The 16569-nt window shown below is 40.1% G+C and overlaps 1 protein-coding gene and 1 pseudogene across 5 annotated transcripts; one reads left to right on the top strand and one right to left on the bottom strand.

The window, feature by feature from the left end:
- Nucleotides 1-19: 19 nt before the first annotated feature.
- LOC131699395 (protein-lysine N-methyltransferase EEF2KMT-like) lies at nt 20-2557 on the bottom strand (annotated as a pseudogene).
- A 991-nt stretch (nt 2558-3548) lies between these two features.
- LOC117431459 (phosphatidylinositol N-acetylglucosaminyltransferase subunit Q-like) lies at nt 3549-10350 on the top strand. Of its 5 annotated transcripts, none has more exons than XM_034052380.3 (11): nt 3549-3647; nt 5197-5943; nt 6195-6326; nt 6451-6571; nt 6856-6982; nt 7163-7316; nt 8295-8406; nt 8596-8676; nt 8992-9106; nt 9321-9382; nt 9615-10350. In XM_034052380.3, exons 2-11 carry the CDS (start codon nt 5261-5263, stop codon nt 9765-9767), a joined length of 1740 nt encoding a protein of 579 aa, XP_033908271.3. In that variant the 5' UTR covers nt 3549-3647; nt 5197-5260; the 3' UTR covers nt 9768-10350. The 5 variants fall into 5 exon arrangements, with proteins under 5 accessions (XP_033908271.3, XP_058851826.1, XP_033908269.3 ...); XM_058995843.1 differs by having other exon boundaries at nt 3567-3647; nt 5200-5943; XM_034052378.3 differs by lacking the exon at nt 3549-3647 and adding an exon at nt 4314-4774.
- Nucleotides 10351-16569: the final 6219 nt, after the last annotated feature.

The following is a 16569-nucleotide window of genomic DNA, read 5'->3' on the forward strand; positions in this document are numbered from 1 at the left end:
CAACAACTACATTAGACCAGTTGCTTTTTATTTTGAAACTTAGTACAGTGCCCGACAGAGAAACAGAAATGTATGCTAGGTTGTACACAGGCACCACGATTGTTTGTTTGTGGAGTGTGATCGCAGTGCCAAACACTGTTGGCTCAGGAATGTTGACCGGACATGGCTTCTGAAAACTAATTTACTGCAGGACTCTGGTAAATGGGACTGAATGACAACCCATCCTGCTGTGACTTCCTGAGCTCAAAAACCTGTCAACATCTCCAGGTGGAATTCACATCCCAGGGGCACCGCTACAGCATCCTAATTGTCCCAACTTAAAAAACAAACAAACAAAAAAAAACTTCTGCATCAATGTTAGACTGTCTGCTACGCTCTGCTACTAATGCCAAGACTGTCGAGGAAAACTCATAGCTGTCAAAAAAATATCCACAGAAAAACAGCACGTCAAGCAGTCTGCAGTGTTAAATGACATCACGGTGCAAGGAAGGTCTGTAATCCTCAGGAATGTACGCAAGGTGTTTTCTTAATGTACGGACCACGTCGAAGCTGTCGGGCGTCCTTGGAGTTGTGTAATGAGTTGAAAATGTCTTCAGACAGTACTTCTCACGACCTCCTCAATGGATATTTCTGACTGCTGTGACAAGTTTGCAGTGGTAAATAATATGGCTTGACAGCTGCTAAAATTCTAGAAATATAAAAAGATGGCTAGATCACAGCTCCTGTTCTATTTCCTACTTACTGAGTTCTGTCTTGTAGAGGCTGTACGTCTCTGGGGTGCAGATTGTGGATGCAAAGTGAACTTCAAGGATGCTGTCCTAGAAGCAGCCCCACAAGACAGCACACAATCTCTGGATCATAAACCACATCTGTATGAGAAATCCAAAGAGAATAGCAAGACAGAATGAAGTTCTAATACCATGTTACAGATATGAATAAGTTATATGTAGATTATTTAGTTACAGGTGTGTGGATGTCTTTTTATCCATGAAACAGGCACGTGTAGACACTAAGATGCAGACATAGACAAAACCATTCATACTATGAAGATGAGTCACAAAACATGCTTACATGATAAATATGGTCGTAACATACAATAAATGTAATTACTTTTTAACAAAACAGTATTATTAATAATCACTTGATCTTATTTTGCAGCTTGCATATATATTGTGACATACTAAACGCTGATTAGCGACAGAAATAGATACTGTACATGCACCAACATGCCAACAGAGACAGACAAATGGTCTCTTGGGCACCCGTGTGCTGCCCACATTTATACCATAGTTGTGTGCTCTACCTGAGGCTATCACAACATCAGCCTGACGATCCCAAAGCTGCTCCTGAGATACAGCTGTCCAGTCCAGTCCCTCCACTGCCACCTCCACACTGGCTGAGCTCCAGTCAGCCCCAGAGCACCCCCTTAGAGGCAGGCCATTGAGCCTCACGTTGTTCTGCAGCTGCTGAAGCAGTGGGGTGGCAGTCACTGAATGTGCACCTCCTGGGGCTGCAGGATTTACACAGAGCCATGCCGGTCAGCCCCACACCACTGCCCAGCTCCAGCACCCCAGCACCTGGAAGGGGCATGTAAACAACAAATTAGGCAGCAGCCTGGTGTGGTGTCTTCCATGCAAAATGACATTGATCACATGCTTCCCACACGTACCAGACCTCTAGTCCCCTCAGAGATGACAGCCACACTCTGTCAGGTTCACAAAGTCCCCCGAGGGCTGGAGAAGAACAAGAGAAACCACACAACTTACAAAATATACTGCAGGAGTAAAGCAAAAAGACTTCTGATCTATTGCAGTCAGAATCCCTTGATCAGTATTTGTATTGGTATGCGAAGAAATAAATATATTAAGTACCAGGAGGTCGTTTTTATGACAAACTGTTCTTTCCTCTGCTCCCAGAACCTCAGCCAAGGCATCATTACAACTCGTCCAAGGGTTCTGTCATTGTGGCTTCATGCTGCAGGTATTTAAATAAAAAAAGGTACTGTAATAAAACCTAAAAAAATATGGAAATGTATGTGCTTAAGACTTAGCCTGTATAATTAGATCCCAGCACACTGACAAAGGCCACAAAACAGAAAGGAAAAATAACCCACTTTTTCTAGTATGCTTTCTGCATTTAATAGAGATACTTGATTTGATAGAAAGAGCTTTGCGTAACAGCTGTTTGTTCAAGTAGCAAGCAGAGAAATAAGACCTCTGCCTCACTGCACTTCATTTTGGACAATTTGTATCAAATACTGTGCATTTCTTACCAGTGTTCATGTTCCACTTGACACCTCAACAGTTTACAGAACATATAACAAGGAAACAAAAAAACAAATAATAATAACACAACAGTGTTCTAAAATGTTTAAAAACGAACTGAAAAACTGTTCATGTAATTCATTTTTCATGGCAATTTACACTGCAATAAAGCTGTTATTCAGCTGTTGTGTACTAACCCCACCATGCGGCAGCAATGAAAAATTACACTGAACTTTAACGAGACATTTACAAAAAGAAACGTCTACTCTGCTGTATACATAAAGGTGATTAAAGTACATCAACATCTACGAAACTGACAGACCGGTTACCCAGAAACTCAACATACCCTGTTAGTGGTGCCACTTAATTATAATACATTAAACTGGAATAAAAATACAAGCGTCTTTATTATTGACGCGGAGCTGTTGGGTTTCTCCTATTAGCTACCCATGATCCACTGGGACTCCGAACGTGAACCTGGGTAATGTAGTTTTTACGCACTTTATGTTGCAGGTGAATACTGTAATTTAAACAATTGTATTTGTTTCACAAGAGGTTTTGTTTATTCTTATACACATACACATATGTGTACCTCTGATGATTGTGCACCATGTAGTAACCTGTTACTCTAGGTTGTACAAACTTGGCATATTTGAAAATGATCATTTAAGGGAGACTGTGTGAAACTTAACAGCTTGGAACTTGGCAGCCAAGGCAGTAGAACACTGTATAGGGTAGTCAGCAACTGCTGGGCGAGGTTTGCCATGATAGATAAGTCAGCTTTGAGCAGTGTGCTTACTGATCCTGTTTATGACTTAAGGAGACCTTGTTGATAAGGTTATATCAGAATGAGAAGCTTGTGCAACACACCCAGAGAACCGCGGCAACCCTTTCTAGAAATAGGAAAGCACCCCCCAGCCATCACCATCTGTATGAGCCTGCATTCTTTTTAGAAACGAACATGCTTTCCGTCTTCACCATGGAGAAAGGGCAAGCATGCTCAAGGGAGAATGCATGCTCATAGGAGGAAAAATCAAACAGTCACAGTGCTAAATTCTTATTTTTATGGAGATCATTTTTTTTTATGAAATATTTTATTTAGATTAATCACGAATCTCCTGTAATTAAATAAACCTAAAATAAAGTGATTGCCATTTTCTCATATGTGTTTTTCTTGACTGCAAGTTAGAATAGAATCTTCTCAGAGTAGCAGTAGGGCTTATCATTTCTGTGTTATCAGGTCTAGAGACTGTCGCCAAGCCCGCTCTTTTTACTGTCGAGTCATACAGTACTGTACAACGAGAATCCTTCAGACACGCACAGACACAGCATTCACACTGCAGAGAAGACACCCTGAGCCCCTTCTATCACACAGCACTGCAGGTGAGTACAAGAGTATTTTACCTCTCAATTATTAAACAAAAAAGAAACCTCAGGGTTAGAGCACATAACTGGAAGATAGGAGATTGGACATAGTTTCAAATCCAATATCACTCGCTGACTCGTTCTGTCTCTCTGTTGGGTACGTTTGCTCTACTGCTGAGCTCTCTGGAATTTGATTTCTTACTTAAGTTATAGTTTTCCATTTTAAAAGGTGCTTATTGCACCATCACAGTACAGGCAGCGTAAAGTGTGTTACAGCCAAGTGAAAGCATAGTAAAACAACTATGGTACAGAATGGTAAACCCGGTGCTAAATATGCCAAGTATAAGTTATGGGAAAATCATGAAGTCCATTGTGCAATTGTATTGTGTGAAATGGTCTATTACAATATTCTCTGTATTTAGTGGTGACTCTCAGATTCACTCATCTATTTTGAACTGGTTCTTATATTCTGAATTAAGTCTATATATATATATATATATATATATATATATATATATATATATATATATATATATATATATGTTTGTTTGTTTACTGTTGCAGTTATTTTGTAAGAATAAGGTCAATAAGAAGTTCGTGTTATTTATATTGCACACCACTAGGGGTCACCCTCGTTTTGGAAAAATAAAGATTACAGATTAATTTGTAGTCGGAAGCATATAATGCAGCACAGTCGGCAAAGAGGAGCTGTATGGATGACGGACCCCTTTCACATAACAACAAATATGGCGACCCCCAGTTAATTTAAGTGGAATTCATTTAATCCTTCCTGGTCGTCTTTTGTGCAATAGTATCAATGATTAAATACACGAGCAACAACAGTACTTATTTCGTTGACACTGAAAATAAGAACGTAGATCTTTGTATTATTATTATTATTATTATTATTATTATTATTATTATTATTATTATTGTTACCTTACCGACAAAAAAATAAATGATCAAATTTTACTTGCAGTACTTAAGCCATCAATGCTGCAATTTTACTTAAAATACAGTTGCGGTTTTTAAAGAATTTTGTATAATAACCAATGTTGTCTATATGTTATTACGAAAAATCAAGAAAGAGAATGTGGACCTACTGAGGACAGTAGGTCAATCGTCATCATTCAACAAATAATAAGGTTGGACGTTTTTTTTTTCGTTTTCAATTTAGAAAATGAGGTTTATGTTTTATTAAAGAAGGGTCTCTCTAGTTAAATTACGAACTGTGTTGTCGAGCTCAAACAGTTTACAAATTAATCAAATTTTGCCCATGGCTTTTTTGTTGTTGTTTCTATGGAAACGCATAACCTTGAAGGACAGAAAGGACACCGAAACCAAGGCAAAAATCAAAACTTCGTTGATGTTAATGAGAGTGCAATGTGGACGGCCATCTGAGTTTGTGATTCCTTTGTATTGTCTTAAAGCTAGGTTAATATTATGCAATTATCAGACTAATAATAATATCTATTTTATTGTCATGATTTTTTCTGTTGTAACCGATATGAAGTGTGTTGTTATTAGCCACAGGGCAAATTTGTGATTTTTTTTTCTTCTTTTCTAGCAGCTTGTCCAGTTTTAGCCAGGAATATTCAGAGGGTCTGTTTTGCCAGAAGGAATCAGAAATCATGGTGCTGAAGATCTTCTTCCCCCAGTGTTGCAACGCGGCAGATAGCGGTCTCCTGATCGGCCGGTGGCTTCCAGGACATAACTCTGCCGTTGTGCTGGCTGTGATCCACTTCCCCTTCATCCCTGGCCAGGTAAAGCAGTATCTGAACCAGCTCCAGAGTCTAACCCAGGTGGACCTGACTGTTCTGGGCTCCTGGTGCAAGCCTTCGGAGGACCAGGAGAGAGTACAGAGTTTTCTGAAGGATCTGAGCACCATTTTCCCACATGAACGCTGGCTCCAGCTGAGCAGTGAGAAAGGAAAGAAGCGCTTCAGCTGTCTAGTGAACTCCCGAGGCAGCAAGGTGTTCGAGTCTGGTGATAAGGAGGACAAGGGTGATCAGGTGATCTGTATCCACTATGATCAGTGCAAGGTCATGCTGTCCCAGCTGCACCCGGCCCAGGGAGGGATTCTCAACCCCCAGACAGAGCTGTCCGAACTCAGGCTGGTCTTCCAGACTGTATCCCAGAGCCAGGCGCTCTTCTACATAGACAAGTACGACGAAGGGCCATTCAAGCTCACCCACTGGCAGTCAGAGGGCAGAGAGGGCAGTATTCTAGTGGAGCTTTCCAAGCAAGCCTCTGTGCCAGTGTGTCTAGTACTCGCATGGCTGCTGTCCATCTGGTATTGGGTGTGCAAAAGCAGGTGAGGAAACAATGGCATTTTCAGTTAATTTTGGACTTATATATCTAACCTACTGGCCTGTTTAGTCTACCTACATCTGTAGAGTAGAAGGCTGTTAAATAATAGCCAAGTAATTTAAAGTAGACCTGGGGGAATAAGCCATTCCAGAGTGAGCAGGTCTAGCCCCTGGGTGCAGATTGGTCAGAATATTTTCAGAGGGAGGATTTAGAGCAAATGTATTGCAAAACTCCTTCAATTCCACTCTCCTTTAGGATCCTGAACCTGTGGCCAATGCGTTTTGTGTCCAGCAAATTGTCTTCCTGCATCCAACTGAGTCATCGGGCAGAGCACCTGCAGACGATCAGTGTCCCCAGGAAGGCAGAGGACCACACAGAGTTCATGAGGTGCCCTCCCATTTTATACCAGTAAAGCTTAGTTATTCCTTAAATTTGTTTACAGCGGATTCTAGATAGTTTTATTATGGAAATGCCACCTTCCTTGATCTTTACTTGATTTATCCTTCTTCAGAAAGGCAAATATCTTTGTTTCGTTCCTGGTCGATGTGGCTCTGGGGCTCCTACTCGTCTCCTGGCTCTACAGAGAGAATCGAATCGGGCAGCTTGCCGAAACTCTGGTTCCTGTTGCTGATGTAAGTCCATTTACATCTAGATAAAAGGAAATCATTTTAAAATATACAGCACCTCAGGTTTATAATAAATCAATATCTTCTTATTTTATTTTTTTTATTAGGTACTACGATATAAAAAGTATTGCTGTTCTTAGCAATTTGTTCCAGAGCAACTTCACCAGGAAAGCGCTGATATGTAATACTGTATATGCAAAAGATATACGGTAGTTTATAAATGTTGAACTAAGGGAGACCCTACCTTAAACCCTCTGGTTTCTCATGTGCTGTTTGTGGTTCTATTGCAGCACATCGCAGAGGAGCTTCAGGAGCTGCTAAAGTGGTTGATGGGAGCACCGGCTGGGCTGAAGATGAATCGGGCTTTGGACCAGGTGCTGGGAAGATTCTTCCTGTACCACATCCATCTGTGGATTAGTGAGTACCAGGACAATACTAAGACCCCTCATTATATCTGAAGGAGAATTATAAAATTGATAGAAAAGAGAAGCATGTGGCTTCAGGGTTCATTCTATAATGCTGTCTATCCAGCATCTTTTACCAGGTATAAATTCAATGTTTTTTGAATAATGTATGTTTCTTCTCCTTGGATTGCAGGTTATATTCACCTACTCTCCCCATTCATTGGGATGATCCTGTGGTACGTGGGCCTCTCTGCCTGCCTGGGGCTGACCTTTGCACTCTCTGTCCTCTCTGATATTGTTGCCTTGCTGACATTCCACATTTACTGCTTCTACGTCTATGGAGCCAGGTAAGACATGAACTGCAGTGAAAACAGTGGGGCTTCTATGACATCTGCTGTGGACAGTTTGTCCCAAATTATTTCCCAGAGGCATCACCTTGCTTATTTCCTCATAAGAGCTGCTGGAAGAGGTGGCAGCTGCTTGAACCCCACCCCCAAACGCTGGGTATTTTGTCCTGCTTATATTTTTCAGAATCTGCCTCCTAGTATACTTTCAAACTTGCCTTCTTTTTAATTTCCACCAGTAAGAAGCCCTTTATAAAGTTCATAAACAAATCTTTTAGCAGCACCTGGCTCTTCAATCCTTCTGGCAAGTATAAAGAGCTTGCCTGCAGAGGGCGCTTGAACCCCCGAGTTGTATGTTAACTGTGATAAAGATACGGTTCTTACTAGTAGGGGTCCAATCCTAATTTGTCATCCCTGACAAATGACTCTCCTTCTGTGAAGAAGTTTCATCTGCTTTCGATTTTCTGGGTAGTGAGACTAACCTGAGTTGCATGACTGGTATTGTTCTGTTAACAGTCGATAGTTGCATTTCAATGGGGAAAATAATGTTTATTCTGTAATACAGTAGTAGTGAGTTATCGCTGGGAACTTGTACTTCCCCTGTGTGAGGATGTTGGTTGCAGTATATAACTAACCCCAGGTAGCAACAGGTTCCTAAATTAGGAGAAAACAATAGATGTAGTGTGGGGAGAAAGTTCAGTATTGCTGTGGAACGCCCCCTATTTTCCAGCAACGCACCGACCAGCTGATTGTATTAATGTCGTATTGCTGCATGCTTCTGGAAACCATTGTACTCTATTAATGTGGGTAAAATATAAAAACCATTGCGATTGTGTCAAAGAATCAACCACACTGGAGGAAGAATGTTATAAAAGTAAAAACAAAATGTCTCTGCTTATTGTTGTAATCATCCTTGTAAGATAGTATAAAAATCAATAGGCCCTATATGTACCCTGAACTGTGTTTCGCTGATTCCCACAGACTCTACTGTCTAAAGATCTATGGGCTGTCCTCTCTGTGGCGGCTGTTTCGTGGAAAGAAATGGAATGTACTGAGGCAACGTGTGGACTCCTGTTCTTATGACCTGGACCAGGTAAGTCACAGAACTGACCAAAGAGCTTCCTTACTTGGTGTGTGTGTCCCCTGTGGTCCAGACAGGAGACTGGCCTGCTGGTCCTTGGCAGGATAGAGGGGAGGTTTACTAAATTAGAATGATATTCACTTAGAAAAGACTTTGAATGTCTTTGTGCCATTTCAAACCAGGAAACTTTGTGTTTTTCAGCTGTTCATTGGGACTCTACTGTTCACCATTCTCCTGTTCCTATTGCCAACCACAGCGCTCTATTACCTGGTCTTCACTCTGGTAAGCACTGGGCTATACCTGCTCTCCGCAAGGGGGAGTAGTGGGGCAGGACATGTCTAGCATGTGAAAAGGCATATTCTCGGTTTTATACACTGTACACTGAACTGTTCATAGGTAGCATTTTTTATTTAATTAATAAACATGCAAACATTTTCAAAGCTGGTGTTCACGATAATTGTCTAATAGTGGTATGGCTAGTAGATGATCATTATTAGAATGAAGGTAGTGATTTTAACGAGATTTAAGCAAAGACATTGATTAAATTACCAAAACTACATGAATTCATTTTCAATTTGTATTCCATTGACTCTCTAGCTCCGCCTGCTGGTGGTGTTGTTCCAGGGTCTGCTTCACCTCTGTGTGGATTTTATAAACTCATTCCCTCTCTTCGCTATGGGGCTCAGGATCTGCAGATCCTATAGACTGGCAGGTAATCTCACCATCGAGCTGCAGTTAATTGACTTTAAATACAGTGATACAAGAATGAATGCATAAATATTATGGCATCTTAAACACTGACCAGGTTATTCATCATCATCAATAATAGTAATACAAAATTGAAAATAAATGCCTAATATGTCACAGTGGACACTGGAGTGTACATTCATTAGGGTGGTAATACTATATTTTCCTTGTTTTAACAGCTGGAGTGAAGTTTCGTGTGTTGGAACAAGAGTCAGAGAGGCCACTTCACTTACTTATGGAGGTATGTAAAAAGGATTTTTGAGATTCCTTCATGCCAATTTGAGAGGGTCTGTGTTTAAACGCAGTAACCAGAATGTTTGTAAATTGCTAACATTTTTAATGGTTACATCGAACATTATCATGCTTGTCAGAGTTTGCATTAATGCCTTTTAACAAAATCCCTGCTCTCTATTTGGGGCAGAATTAGGATTTTCAGATTTGCCTAAACCCATTTTCCTTCTGTGTGCCCACAGATTAATCCCTTGACGTACAGCGCAGTGCTGCAGTGGTACAGGACACTGACATACAGCTGCTACCCAAAGGACTCTTGGGGGGCGCTGTGCAAGAAACTGTTCATCGGGGAACTCATTTACCCCTGGAAACACAAGAACATTAAAACAGACTGATCTTCTCTTCTATAGAACAAAAACTGTCCAGGCCTGAGGCTGTGGAGATGAGGAAATTAAGCTAGTAGCGCTTTTATATAGTTTTACAAAGGGACAGGATAGTCACCTGAATAAGAAATATATTTTAGGGAGCAATGCAATTAGCATTTTTTTTTTTTACAGCTATAAGAGAACCGAAAACAAAATATCACGATTGATTTTAATTGTGAAATTATGGATTCATTTATTGTAACTTTAATTTCTATATGTTTCTGTTGATTACTTTATAGTGATGATTCAAGATCTTTGACCCTGTCTAGAGAGACCAGATCTCTTTTATATACCAGTGTAGCAAAGTTTCCTTAAAATAAAAAATAATTAAAAATGTCACATTACATGGCTTCAGCAATAACAACCAGACTTTTTTTGCACTGATATTGAAGTTTATTATTTCCCCTTTTGTATGTATTAGATTATTACAGCAGTGATAGAAGTTTCTGTTGAAAAGTTATGGGTGTGTTCCAAAAAATCGAATTCCTCACTAGCAGTGAAAACATGTTGTTTTCTAGTAACATTCTGAATACAAATATTCTTTTTAAAATAACCTTTCATTGTGTTTGTCTAGTCCATCATAAGTATTGAATTATCTTATCGTGTCCTAATGTTAGCTAGGCAAGCAAATGTAACTGAAATAACACACACACAGCAAAAATATCCAATACATTCCAGCCAGCTATGGCTGGTTTGACAGTGAATTCATTGTATGCTACATTCATAGTACTTTTATATATATACCAAAGCATTCAAAGGCTGAGCTATTGAACGCTATATCTTGGGAACTGTTATTGCAATTATGTGCATATGTTACATCATTGTATTCCATATGCTGTGGATGTAGGTCCTAATTCTTCATTATAACATTATTCATATCATTGCCTGGAGAGATCTATTTATCCAGTACACCCAAAGCTTTTCACTCTTTCTTGTCAGTGATTTGACCCTGGAACATCCTTATTCATTATGATTAATGACCATATCCAGAAAGAAACACCATCTGAAGACAGCTATTTACCATCAGTCTCGCTGAGTGGCTCAGCACATGCTGCAGGAGAATACAGTTTTTCTCTGCTGGCCAGCGCAGCTGCTCACACCAGCAATACACAGATTGCATCCTGCTAAAGTGTACTCTTCGGAGAAGATTGAGAAACAAGCAGTGTGATTAAAGGATATTATGCAAGTAGCAGGAAGAAGAAAACAAAGCCTACCCTGGTCCTGTTTGTCACATCATTGCGCCGACTTGTATGATACTCATTTTTTATCCATGTCTCCCCACCCCCACAGAGCTCAAGATGAGAGGGGTGGGGAGGATATGCAGAAGCTGCTGGATCCCGGTGGAATCCCGGGGGGGAGAGGGGGGGGGGGGGGGGGGTCCTGCCGAGGTCTCAATCTCAATATCCTGTGGACATGCACTAATGAATAGATTGTCAGATCTTTCCTCACCTGAGATATTATTGTAACCCTCTGTTTCCACCACAACATCAATAATGCTAACCATGTTAGCAGTATCAATCACATGTACTCTCACACAGCTTGAAAAATGCCTTCTTTTGTCACTAAACATACAACAAAGACAATGGTGTGTGCTTTTTTTGTAAGGGTTAACAGATTCTCTTAGAATTGTGGTTTGGTATTGTCAATATACACCAAGTTCAAGTTCCTGGTGAGCTGAGTTGATTTAGCCCGGTTCTGAGTTCAAACTGTCTCCGATAAAAATAAAAATAAAAATGATATTCAATCAAACAGATTTTTCTTCTAAGTTATTTATGTTTTGGACCTGGGATTAGTTTGTTCTTTTGTTTAACTTATAGTAACATATTTAATAAACAAGTAATACAAACATACAACCTAATCTCACAAACAGAACATTACCACAGTTACTTCTTTAAGTAATATTACCTTTAATAATTAATATCATTATTTAATTAATATAACCCTGCTTCAATGGTAAATAACTCTTATTAAATAATAGAAAATAATTGGTAGCAGTTAAAATAGAATGACTAAAGCAAGTGCTGGGAAATGACTACTGATTCCCCCCTTGTGACGCTCATAGGAAAGGGAACGATGGAGCTTGAGCAATCGCCTGGTCTCTGGGACTCAGACTCTCTTTGTTCGAGGTGCAGGAGGAGGATAACGAGCTGTAATAGGTGTCTGCAGTGTAATGAGCGAATGGGGGAGCTGTAAGTGATCCTGCCTCTGCCCAGGACCCCAGAAGTGCACGTGTGCAACTGTGTGTGTGTTATCGGTTGGTATAGACTGCTCAGTTAAGTCCAGATGGTCACCCTCCCAAAGGGACTTCTTTCTGCTATAATCTGAATGGATAGACACAAAGAAAACCTTTTCTAATTTACATTTTAATCTATTCCATGTTTTTTTTTTCTCTCTTGCCTAAGCAACTCACTTCCATTATCCTTTCTGTTAACCCCTTAATAGCTGTGTAAGGAACAGAATTAAAATGTCAATGGGTGCTCAGTACTGTAATATACAAAGAACGTAGAGCTATATGGTATAAAGTATATTCAGGGAAAGAAAAAACACACATAAGTAGTTTGGGAAGGTTGTTTTTACTTGTGAGACCTTGTTGAAAATATAATTTCTGTAAGTGTTTCTTGTAGGATTTAAGCAGGATAATTTATTTTCTGTTTTGCTTCCTAGTCTACTGTATATAGCTTGAAAGAGCCCTTTGTAGGTTGGCTTTCTTCTATTCAATTACAGAGGCTAAACTATGCAAAACAGTAAACAGACAAGACAACAGCGAACAATTTAAATGGAATATCTTTTTCTAAGAATCACATTGAATAGAAAAAAAAGATTCAGGCAAAGGTGTTAATAGAAGTTCAGACCACATGTTTCATAGTTTTTTTTTATTTCATGTATTATTCTAATATTATACAACCAGCATAAGACATTAAACATTATAGTGTTTATACATGGCAAACCAATATCTTATAAAAATGCATATGTTTTTAAAACTGGTAATATTTACTAAACAATACACATTTCTCTGTTTAATTGTACAGTTATTGTCATTTCTCAAAACGCTTGTTTTAAAAATAAACCTTTCACATTAAATGGCTAATGGAGTTTGGGTTGTGAAATTGCTGCAGCATATGCAGTAAACATCATTAGTATCGTTATTACAAAACCTTCCTCTTCTTATTTGAATCCTGCATTCCCTGCTTGTTGCTTTTTATAGAGTGCTCTGTATGTAATCCGTTCAGCAATATTCTTGTGAGGCTGCATCTAAATTCTGCTATCATTAGCATCATCATGAAAATCCAACATGTATGGACAGTATTATTCAGACCATTACTGTACATGTCAAACGTTGATTCAAATTGGTTCTAAATATGCTGTATAGAAAATGAAAGCTATTAAAATGCATGGTACCTGAAGATTTTCTGGTTTCATTGTTTTTAAAGAATTGAAATGTCACTGCTTTTTATCAGTGAATCTATCCCCTTTGTGTTTTCTAAGAACTGAAATAATTACAAAACAAAACAAAATGATATCGTTTTAGGTTAATAACACAAAAGACGTAAATAAAATGTGTTACATTTTGTAAAAACAAAGTGTGTGCTGCATGGCAGGGCTGGGCAGTTAGACCTCCCTGCCTGCCTAATTGAAACCCAATGTGCAGCAGGTGGCCAGGTGTCAACTGAAGAATTGACAATCAATTAACCCTGGTCTCTTGCCTTTAAAAAGAGGCTGAAAAGCCAGTGGAGGTGGAGGTGGAGGTGGAGGAAGTGGTGGTGGTGGTGGTGGTGGAGGTGGAGGAAGTGGTGGTGGCGGTGGAGGCGGCGGCGGTGGAGGCGGAGATGGAGGAGGAGGAGGAGGAGGAGGAGGAGGAGGAGGAGGTGGAGGTGGAGGTGGAGGTCCCTCACGACTACATGAGTTACGGGGTTATTACCCACTGTGTGCCTTCTATTATGTACGCGTGTATATACATCCTTCCACACTAGGGATACCATTGCTGGTACCCGAGTGGCAGCCACCAACAACTGCAACTGCCTTGTACATAAATAAAACCTGGACGTCTGAGCGGCGTTTCAACTGCAAACCTTCTGTGTGTCTCACAGTGGATACCCACACCGTAACAGCGCACCCTTGTTAGAGTGTTTGGGGATTGTATACTGTACTTTCAAGCTTGTCTTTTTTGGCTGTGGAGTTACCTTGTGAACTTGGTGGAATCAACAGTGACAGTGTTCTGTACCAGGTGTAGTATATTTAAGGAAATACAGCACATGAGTCAAGCACAACACCTGACTGGGAGATCCGGTCTGACAGGCTTGCCTCGCCCTTCCTGCAAAGAAATCATTTTAAAATGTATATTTACATGCAAATTGTATTCAGCTAATCAGAGCCCTGAACAATATATGGATTTGGAGACCATTTGCATATTTACCTTGGATCTCAATTTTCATAATCTTCATTTGAATAGATCCCTATGATACTGAGCAATACAGCTACAAAAAAAGTGTATTTTATTGTGAGAAAGAAATATTTATGTCTAAAACATAACCCCAACTTTATACAAAATAGCAACAAAAAGAAATATCTTAATGTATGGTATATATGATATACATATTTAATAAACTGACTCAAATTCTGAATGTAAAGGAGCAACTGAAATGGCTAAAAATGGCTTCTTGTTGATTTCCAACCAATTGAATGTTTTATAGTTATGAATGTTCTACACTGTCTGCACTTTACAGCCCTATCCATGATATTAATGAGTAAGCGTAAGCAGTTTTTGTTTATATTGCTCTCCAGCTAAAAATTCTAAACTCTTTTTGAATAAGCTGTTTGAGTCATGCACTGCGTTTTAATGAGCTGCACAAACTGGCTTTCAGAGTAGCAGCACTAAAGACAATGCTAAGCCTGGCCCGGAGGGCATTAACCAGGAAGAGAACAGTGATCAAGGAATACAGCGACAGATTTAAGTGCAATCAATAGGCAAGGAGGAAATAAATGCATTAGGTGTGATCAATGCCGTGGATGGAGGCTGGTGCGGTGTGCACAAGTTGCTGCCAGCTTGCAATTTGCTCCACTTTCTAAAGTCTTGCTTTTCAGGGGGTTTTGCCACAGACTATTTCTATACCTTTTCATCTCGAATCCGGCTGCTCAAATCAAAGTGAACTGAGTTTGGTATTGTCAGCGTAGCCTCCAGTGTAAAGAAGTCCACATAACTAAGCTGCTCTCCCGATAATGTGTATTTGAATGTGAGTGTCTTTTCCCAAATGATCTTTAACATCAATGGCATTGACACTAAAATGATAATAGAGTCACAAAGAATAATTCATACTTTCTTAGCAGACGCCCTTATCCAGGGAGACTTACAATTGTTACAAAGTATCACATTACAAAATATCACATTGTAAAGTATCACATTTCAGAATATCACATTACAGTTAAGAGCAGTTGTAAAGTACAATAAAATTAGTAGCAAAAGATCAAATTCAAATAAGAGCAAAAAGTAGAGGACTGGGTCTCTACAAGCTAATATACTGGTATTTTAATGGCATCCACGTTATATTTTCAGAACCCTAAAAACAAAGACCACGTCTTCTTGTCACTGTGCAGAAAACAGCTGTCAGTCGTGATGTAGTTATTTTGTATCAATTCCTGTGATTTCAATATGAACACTGGTTGATTTGTAAGCATTTTTAACAAAAAGTTGCTTAGTTTCTCTTGTGGTTGTCATTGCTAAATATTAAAATGTTGGACAATGTATACACGCACACACACATCTACCTATTTCCAGATTCCAGTTTGTAGACTTTTGGTTTGCTGTGTTGAACTGACTGGCAGTGTATTCATATTCTTGCCACTGTTTGATGAGCTGTGGAGCCCAATCTAGTCTCTCCAGTTCATCCATTATTCACAAAGAGAATGGGTGAGTGGCGAGTCATGCCGAGTCAGCAGATCACCCGAAGGAGGGATGGGGTCTCCGAGGAGTGCTCGGGAAATTGAGCCTTTCATCCCAGACTCGCACGGTCTGGGCAGGCAGCATCTGAGCAAACCGGTCCAGTGAAGTCTTCCGTCTATGAATGTCCTTGGAGAAGTTGACAGGGCACATGTTCTACACATAGCTCACTTACAGCACAATGAACACAACAAAGGAAAAAGAAACACACTCAAAAGGACACTCAAGGTAGCATTTATTGGGTGCAAAGCAGTAGAGGCTGACAAATGATTTAATGTACAATAAGCAGAGGTGAATTACACTGGAACCATATAAAGAAAAAGAAAAAAACACACACACACTCATTGTGAAAGAACCGCTGCCACGCGGGTTCGTTGCCCCTTTAGAAATACAACCCAACACACTGGAATGTATTTTTATGCGCTGATGCGATATTTTTAATTTCACACAAAATAAACACGATTTTGGAGCGCTGACTACGCAGATTATTCCCCGACTAACTCGCAGGACAGCTAAGCCGTTTCCCCGCCAAACACAAACCACACAGGTTTAATACAGCACACTCTTTACCTCAGGCCTGCTAGAGAGCCCGAGCCCGAGCCCGAGCCCGAGCCCGAGCCCGAGCCCGAGCCCGAGCCCGAGCCCGAGCCCGAGCCCGAGCCCGAGCCCGAGCCCGAGCCCGAGCCCGAGCCCGAGCCCGAGCCCGAGCCCTCCACCTCCAACAAACTGACTGCTCCTCTTTTATACCCTTTTATACCCTGCATCTGGCTCTAATTTAATAATAAACACCAGGTGCAGGGGATAATTAAGCAATGAAACAATAAAGCAAAAACAATC

Source organism: Acipenser ruthenus, chromosome 22, assembly GCF_902713425.1.
Source record: "Acipenser ruthenus chromosome 22, fAciRut3.2 maternal haplotype, whole genome shotgun sequence".
Lineage (NCBI taxonomy): Eukaryota > Metazoa > Chordata > Actinopteri > Acipenseriformes > Acipenseridae > Acipenser > Acipenser ruthenus.

Excerpts from the sequence above, each read along its gene's own strand:
- LOC117431459 (XM_058995841.1), top strand. The coding sequence starts at position 4,996 with ATGTTAATGAGAGTGCAATGTGGACGGCCATCTGAGTTTGTGATTCCT. Across the intron at positions 5,944-6,194 it reads TATTGGGTGTGCAAAAGCAG|GATCCTGAACCTGTGGCCAA; the intron begins GTGAGGAAACAA and ends ACTCTCCTTTAG. Across the intron at positions 6,327-6,450 it reads GACCACACAGAGTTCATGAG|AAAGGCAAATATCTTTGTTT; the intron begins GTGCCCTCCCAT and ends ATCCTTCTTCAG.